The 8814-nt window shown below is 46.2% G+C and overlaps 1 protein-coding gene across 1 annotated transcript; it reads right to left on the bottom strand.

Annotated features, from left to right (window-relative positions):
• Window positions 1-875: 875 nt before the first annotated feature.
• GRP (gastrin releasing peptide) lies at window positions 876-5386 on the bottom strand. The gene is made up of 3 exons (XM_066569912.1): window positions 5200-5386; window positions 4520-4770; window positions 876-1282 (listed from the first exon to the last, which is right to left on the bottom strand). Exons 1-3 carry the CDS (start codon window positions 5339-5341, stop codon window positions 1229-1231), a joined length of 447 nt encoding a protein of 148 aa, XP_066426009.1. The 5' UTR covers window positions 5342-5386; the 3' UTR covers window positions 876-1228.
• Window positions 5387-8814: the final 3428 nt, after the last annotated feature.

The following is an 8814-nucleotide window of genomic DNA, read 5'->3' on the forward strand; positions in this document are numbered from 1 at the left end:
TCATCCCTGTGTCATATGACACTTCTGCCTCATAAAGATTGGGATTGTGGAGCCGGGCACTGTGGTGCGACTGAGATACGGCAAACAGCCTCAGCCACGGGGTTCACCTGGCACCGGAGCGCACCCGGACACCCTGCAAGGCCGGGCCTCAGACGGGCTCACCGGAGCGCTCCCCTCACGGCCGGGCCGCCTCAGCCGGTCCCAGGCTCACCGGAGCGCTCCCCTCACGGCCGGGCCGCCTCAGCCGGTCCCAGGCTCACCGGAGCGCTCCCCTCACGGCCGGGCCGCCTCAGCCGGTCCCAGGCTCACCGGAGCGCTCCCCTCACGGCCGGGCCGCCTCAGCCGGTCCCAGGCTCACCGGAGCGCTCCCCTCACGGCCGGGCCGCCTCAGCCGGTCCCAGGCTCACCGGAGCGCTCCCCTCACGGCCGGAGCACAGCCAGTCCCTGGCTCACCGGAGCGTTCCCCTCACGGCCGTGGCACAGCCGGTCCCGGGATTCCCCGGAGCGCTCCCCTCACGGCCGGGGCACAGCCGGTCCCTGGCTCACCGGAGCGTTCCCCTCACGGCCGTGGTACAGTCGGTCCCGGGCTCCCCGGAGCACTCCCCTGACGGCCGGGCCGAGGGCGCCCCCTGGCGGACGCGGCGGGAGCAGGTGGTCGGTCCCTCCCGGGCCGGGTTCCGCCCCCGGGCACGGCGGAGCTGCCCCAGCGAGCCGGGGCCGCGGGCACAGCGTCACCTCCCGGGCACACACCGGGCACGAGGGCTCCCGGCAGACCTGCTCAAAGTACAACACGCGCGCTGGCCCGGGGAAGGGGGTGGCCTTTGCTACTGGCTTTTACACAGTGAATTTCGCTGCTCAAATAAAAGCATAAAATCCGCCTTTTTCTTGGTACTATTTATTGCGAATGTTGCAATGTCATGTAGTTTCAAACTAAGAGATGAAATTATTCGATAGGTAAGTCATATAATTAATTGGAAGACCCTCCCGTGACAATTATATATGTATATATATCAAAGCCATTCAAATGAGAAAATGCAACCTTGAAAATGAAGTAGAGGATTTAGTCCTTGCTGAACCATACAAGAATCTGTGTATTTAAGTACTTTACACAAAGGAATTCTTGTGTACAGAAAAGTGACCGTGTTGATTATCTGATACAATCAAGTGCTTGTGAAATATAGTCTCTTACAGAAAGTATTCAATTTCTTCATGATTTAGCGATCTTCTTTCAGCTTGGAGTGCTCTCTTTCATATTCACAACTTGAAGCAGATAGTCCATCATCTAAAAAAAAGAAAAATATATTATTTATAGACCAGTCCTGGAAAAAGTAATTCACTAAGATAATAAACCTTCTATAAGTTAATAAACCTAATAGATAACTGTTCTGTCACATAACAAACATATTCCTAATAATCTTTCTGAAACAGACCCCATTTGTCTTGGTTAGTGTAATAACCAACTGCCAAAGTAGGAGGAAAGTCATTCTCCCAGATAATTCCGTGTGCCATCTCATTTATATCCTGTCTCATTAGTGTGAAAAAGCCAACTAATAGAAACAATTTAAAGTTTATTTTCCAACTTACTTTTGCACTTAGTCCAACTTGCAGGAGAGATTTGCCTCCCTTTTAACTACATAAACTGTACTTTTTTCACAGAATAAAGAGCAGGCAAGGTATTTACTGAAAATAACACAGGTGCACCACCCTAAGCCAAACCCCAAGAAGTATTTGGCTCACCTCTTCCATTTTTTGACTATTTGTGTGTTACAGCTATTTCCCTCCTCTGAGTGAGTGCTTTAGAAAGAATTCTTTTATTCTTAAGAAATGTGCAGCCCAGTGTGAGCATCAGTGGTGATGCACTGGATGATTTGGGCTAATAAGAGAGACCCTGAGTTGAGTTACCTGAGGTACTCATCTGTGTTTATTTCTAGCTTTGGGCCTTCCTGATCTTAAATTTAAAATTCAAGTTTTAAATTAAATCAGCTAAATTTGAAAGCATCCATGAAGCAAAGTTCTTGGAGTCAGTTTGTTCCCAGCACAGGCAGTGCTTCCCGTGTGCAGCAGGTGGAGCACAGGGCTGCAGGCAGGGCAGGGCTGGCATCTCTCATGGTCAGTGCAGGGGAATTGAAGCCCTCGGTGGGCATGTGCTCCTGGGACAGCCATTCCAGAAGCTGGCAGCAGGGCTCATTATTTACCTCCTTTTGGTCACATTTAGCATCTCAGTCCAACAGACCACTGCACAGGGAACAGTAACCCACTGCAAATCTGCTGTCTGGTTCCTCCTAGAAAAAGTTTCTGTTCCAAACTCACATGAAAAATGCTTGGAAAAGTATTTCATGCCAAGGACAAATTTTCTGGACACGCTGTGCCATCATCCTCAGCTTCCTGTAACCTGGTAATCCTCTCCTGTGCGTGGACACCTTCCACAGCTGTGGTACAGCAGCACCTTACCCCAAGGTGTTATCTAACCAAAGTCTGTGCACATGAAACCCCTCACAGCCTGACAAATCTACACAATCAACCCCCAAAGGCCAGTTATGCATTTGTACCACTATGCACACTACAGGGAATGTCCCATTCCCTATATCAGAGTTCCACCTTTATAAATAAGGCCTCTTTTGTTCAAAATAACTTTAAAATGAAAAATAATTTTCATTATTTAAATGTTTAGGAAACTATCATGGCCCTCAAAAGAGTAAAGTATATTCCTTTTGATCTTCATGTTTTCTTCATCTAAAAGGAAGATCTCAGAAATACCTTAAATTTCAGGTGCTTTCTTGAAGCCAAGGGGAAAACAGGACATCATATCCTGTCTAGGCTGTGTATCATCAGATGTTCGTGTCCAACCGCATGAAAGTACAGCTACAGGTCCTTTCATTAGATTTTACTTCAGGGTGGAGACAAAGAAACTGTTGAATGATGGGCATCAAAGGTTCTATGGCCAAATGAGGTTCTGCAAGTTGTCCTCTATCTTAGTCACAGGAAAAACATGAGCTGTTTTTTAATAATCCTTGCAGAAATCTGGATGCTTAAGGCAATAACCTCATTACTCCATAAGGATGTCCGATGTCTGACCACAGAAATGCGGATGTTAATTTATGGTGAAAGTACACACATATGGGTATGATTCAACTTACCGGAGGCAACTTCCAGCCCTCCTAAGCAGGATTTATTGACAGATACTTTTAGAAGTCAGAACATTTCCCTCTTTACATTAAATAATGGAATTTGTTCATTTAATTTGATTACAAAGCTGCACACTGCAGAACTGAAGATGGAATAAATAGTTTCTCTTTTAGATAGTATTAATAATCAGTTACTATGATGCATCACTATCACAAAGCTACAGCCAAAAAGAAACCTATGGGCAGCATTCATATGACTGTGTGAGAGACTTAAATCATAGCTTAATTTAAAGGGTGAATTTTTGCCCACATTCAAATAAAAGCCTAAGTATTCACTGATTTGATTGCACCAGGATTTCTGGAGGGAAACAAGGCTGAAGTTAGCCCAGGAATATTAATGACATCATATTGCAGTAGAATACGGGAAGGAAAAATTCTTCCCACTGATGTCTTTAAGAAGATGTATTAATCTTTTTATTCTATTTCATTGTCACCCAAAAGAATTCTGAAGCTTTATCACCATGACTGTGTCTGAGGTGGTAATTTTTGTTTTTCTTGTAGATCCTGTGATTTACATTAGACCCCAACTACTTTCTGTAAAACCTCACTGTTATCCTTCCCAGTGTATTTTATAGGATTTCCCAAAATAATAGGGATTAATCTGTTCCAAAACCTTGTTGTCTTGTGCAACAACACTAGGAAGAACATTAGCTTGAGGGATGAGGAGGGGGCAGCTTATCAGTAACCCCAGACTCCTTTAGCAAACCCAGGAATGACCACAGCAATAGCCAGCCCCATGGGCTGGAGAAAAGGCAAAGGAAACAGGGACAAAGCTGGGACCAGAAAAAATTCTGCAGCCCTGTGGCTTTACTTAGCTCAAGGCAGAACATCCTGAGTGGGGGGCGGTCAGTGTGATGTGGTTCCTCCTGCCCTCACACTTGTTTTTCACACCAGCTTGGCTTTGCTGGGCAATATGTGCTGCTGATGTGATCACCGAAAAGAAAAGAAAAGAAAAGAAAAGAAAAGAAAAGAAAAGAAAAGAAAAGAAAAGAAAAGAAAAGAAAAGAAAAGAAAAGAAAAGAAAAGAAAAGAAAAGAAAAGAAAAGAAAAGAAAAGGATGGCCCAACCAAGCAGCTTGAAGGGAGCCCAGGCACTAAAATCTGCTGAATGCATGCTGTGTTTATGCCCACTAGCAAATGAAGTCACCAAAAATACAATCGGTGAGTGACAATCTGCAATCAAGAGAAGAGTCTTACTGTACTGAATGTCTAATATATGAGATGTGTTTCTTCTGCTGCTTTTTGGAACAATCCACCAGTTAGAGGAAGCTGATATGATTCTGTAAACCAAAAACTGAACACATGGAGCACCTTTACAGGCTTTATCTTACTTACATGCTTCCAACTGCTATTGTCATCTGTCTCCCAGGTGTTCCTGGTATACCACGGGAGCCCTCCTTTTGAAAAATGACCACTTTTATTTTCATTGCTTTCCAGCAGCCTTAGCAAATATTTTGAGATTTCTTCCCACTGCAGATACTCTTCCAGCTGCTTGATATTTTCAGGTAATGCTGAAAATGGTGTCTTGTTTTCTTCTTCAAAATCATAAGGAAAATCTCCAGTGCTTTTTTTCCCCATTAAATGTCCTGTAACAACAATTAAAGTAGCACAAAATTAACCAAAACGGGTAAAACTTTGATTGTTCAAACATCAGTGGGACTGCTACTGACTGAGGGAAGGGAAGGGAAGGGAAGGGAAGGGAAGGGAAGGGAAGGGAAGGGAAGGGGGTAGATAATGTCAAGTTGTAGCACTATTGGGAGTGAAGATTTTGTCAGTGTCATACAGTACTATTAATTTCTTCTGTCTCTTGTACAAGTGACGTGGTCAGAGAAAACGTGGCTGAGAAAGGGGCAGCGATTACCAAGCGCTTTGTCTGGAGATAGAGAGAGGCTCTTGGTAAGATTTGCTGGAATAAAAGCGGACGGAGTAGGCGAGGTTTTAGACTTACCCTGCCTCAGCACGGGACGCGGGAACCGCGCGTTCCAGTGCCTTTGCAGGAGTTAAACCGCACTTACCCACAGCCCAGTGGCTGCCGCGGGGGTAGATCTTGGTGAGCGCGGGGGTCCCGCCGGGCTGCAGGGGCGCCGCTCCGCCCTGCGCCGTCAGCAGCGCCAGCAGCGCCAGCAGCGGCAGCGCCGCGGGCCGCCCGCCGCGCATCCTGCCCCGCTCGGTGCTGCCGGTGCCGCCCGAGCCGCGCTCCGCTCCGGCTCCGCCAGGGCTTCGAGGCGCCGCCCGAGCCGCCCCCCATTTATCCGGAGCCGGCCCGCGCGGGCGAGCGGAGCCCCGCGCCTGGCGCCTCCTCACGGGGCCGCTCCCGCCCCGCGGGGGGAGCGAGGCGGTGCCGGCCCGGGCGGGGCGGCGCGAGGGGGCCGCTCTCGCTCCCGCCTCCCTTCGCAACACGGGCGCGTCCCGCCAGTCCGCGCTCCCCGCTCCGTTCGCCGTGGGGCGGCGCTGAGGGCGGCCCGGGCACCTCGGGGCACCGGAGCTCCTCGGAGAGCGGCGACAGCCGTGGAGAGGACCCGGGAGCGGCAGGCGGCGACGTCACCGCCACCCTGCGGGACCGCGCCGGGCGCGCTTCGGTCCGGCTGCACCTGGGGCAAAGGGCCTCCTGGTACAAAGTCTGGCGCAAAGAGCTTGTCTTAATTTCCAGTCCCACCTAAATCTTCTGTCACAAGTGACAGTAAAGTGGGTGCGCATTTACAGGACTTTCTGCTTTCCCTGCACAAAGGAACCTGTAAACTTTGAAGCCCTTGAGTCACCTGGAACTGGCCAGCTTTGTAGTAAATAGATGAAAATAATTCCAGCCTGAAGAGGCAGTGCAGGGAAAAGATAGAGACAAGTACATCCCTGGAAAGGCCCTGAAGTGGAACACTTAAAGTGGTTTCACTGGAGTGAAGGTGGGTGAGCAACGATGGGATGTTTATGAAGCCCTGATGTGCTGTTTGTCACCCAGGAGAACAGCAGGGACAGGATGAAGCCACGTGTAATGTGATGATTTTGCTGTCTTAGAGAACTATGGCAGGAACTGGGATACACAGAGAGCAGAGCTGACTGTAAGGAACTTGCCAGCTCCTCCAGCTAGCCCCTCATGACTGGAACTGAACTATCCCTACTGGAAACTCACACGGATGTGAATTAACATAATTTCCAGGCAAACTCTTGTACAATTCCTTTTGAAGTAAATCCTGTATCCTGCTGTATTGAGCCAAATTGTCCCCTTGTTTAGTCACAGTTTGTTTAGTCTTCTTTTACTGATTAATGTGATTCACTCTTTTCTTTTGGTTATTAATTATGCATTCCTGCTTAATTCACAACAGTATTCTTACGCCTCAAGTTGCACTGTGCAGCCTGCAGTACAGCTACTGACATGTGCTCTGTGCTGAGTGACAGCTGATCAAATAAAATATTGCCATCCAGAGAAACTTCTAATTGTTTGGAGCAATCAAGGCAGGAAATTGAAAAATTCAGGAAATTGTCCATTTTCAGAAAACAAAGCCAAAACCAACCAAACATGAATTCTTACTCAGTCCCAAATCTCTTGTACTGAAAGTACCATGCAAACAAATAAACCTTGCTCATATGCTGTATATGTACTATTATTATTATTGCCTTTATTATTTATTTACTTGTTCATAAGGATTTATTCTAATTTTTAACTGATTACCCTTCTAAGGAAAATAGTAACTTGATTATATAGAGAAATATTATTCTGGACCCCCCACAACAGAAAAGGAACCAGGTACAACCAAAGGATGTTACGAACTGTGAGTGACTCAATTCACTCAAGACAATCTTTCTCTTTAAAAAGAAGCCTGATAACATCAATTTGTGTTTAAATATCAAGGAACAGCTCTCTGTTTTAAAATACCCTTCCCGTTTTCATGTATCCCATGGCAAAGCAAAATGTTGCTGTGCTTCTTCATGGCAGGAAAACATTCATGGTTTTTAAATGCTATTACCATGATAACACTTTAATCCACTTCCTTTACATTTTAGACAAGCATAATTGTTCTATCAGCAACGCATATTTGCTGGCTATAAAAAGGGAATGGCGTGCCTTTCATCATTTTCTTTGTAGGGATGCTGGCGTTACACGCAGCCAGGATGTATGCACAGAACAAACACTGGTGGGAGCCTGCCTCCAACGCAATAACAGGCGTGATCACTGAGGAATACTCTGTAAATGTTGAAGATGCTGAATAGACTAATCTCCAGCATTTCCAACCTGCACTCAGGGCAGGTGTTCTGCAAATAACCTCAACATCGACTCAGTGCAGCAACAGCTCCCTGAAGAACCAAAGACATTTCTCAGAAAAGAGCTCCGCAACTTCACAGAGGCTGAATAATATGAAATAATAACATTTATTTAATAAGGCCCGGTGTAAGATAGTAGACACTGTTTGTGCTGCACATTGGGAAGCCCTGGACAGTTGAAGCTAAAGCCCAGTGATTGCTCACTGCACATTGAACTTGTGCCAGGCTGCTGTGGCAGCCACAAGTTTGCGTTTGTGGTTTTTGCAGTGGAGGGGTTCAATAATTGGAGAATTCAAATGGGAAGCATTTATGGACATGCCTGTGGACCAGAGCAGCTTACAGGGACCATCCAGCCCAACAGCCTGAGCCCTTCCAGGCTGCCCTGAAACTCAAGGGCATTGTCCAAGGGCTCCTGGAAAGCTGAGCCTGGGGCATCCATCCTCTCCCAAGGGAAGCTGCTCCAGGTCTGAGCACCCTCTCAGAATGGAAATGCTTCCTGACACTCACTGTGATCCCCCCTGGCACGGCTCTGAGCCACTTCTGTGACTAGATCTCACTGTCATGTTGGCCAGCTGCAAAATGTCCAACTGCACTCTCCAAGTCAGAGCTGACTGTGCTTGCATTGGGGTAGGTGGACAGCATAAATCTGGATTTCAGCAACACCAAGAGAAAGAAAAAAATCTTATTCCACATACACTGTCTCCAAAAAACACATTATTTTTTCTTAACTGGGATGATACACTTCCAGGAAGACTGCATTAAGGATCCCAACATTATTCTGCCATGCCATTTATTATACTCAATTTTATTTCTATATAATTTGACACAAAATAAGTAATTTTTATAATACAGTTGGACATGAAAACTGCTTAGTAGGACACAAAAGAAGTAATATTACTTGGAGAAATTCAGCAGTTGTCTGCTGAGCATGAGCTGTTACAACAGAAAAGGTGTCATTATTGTATAATAGAGTATTTTTGCAGAGGTAAGGGATTACAGAAGAAACAGAACTCCAGAGGAAAAAAGCACCATGCTGTTCCTTATCAAAGCTACAAAAACAAAGCCAGCAAGGAAAACAAGTTTGCTTTGTTGAAGGTGCAACACTGATATTTGAAGATAAGAGAAAAATACCAAATTTCATAAAAGACAGTTATCAGGTAAGTTTTTAAATGAAAAATCAATTTTACGTTTAACACTATTCAGGTGTTATATGATAGGAGAGAATAATACATTCTCCAAACTGGCATAAGAGTTCTGGTTTCCCCATCCTGGCAATACCCCTGAAGTGTACTACTGTGCTATTCATTCAGTAATTTACAAGTGTTATTACAGCCCCAGAAAACCTTTTTGTTAGGTTAGTTTAAGAGCTGGAACAC

This window comes from Molothrus aeneus (genome assembly GCF_037042795.1).
Source record: "Molothrus aeneus isolate 106 chromosome Z unlocalized genomic scaffold, BPBGC_Maene_1.0 scaffold_55, whole genome shotgun sequence".
Taxonomy (NCBI): domain Eukaryota; kingdom Metazoa; phylum Chordata; class Aves; order Passeriformes; family Icteridae; genus Molothrus; species Molothrus aeneus.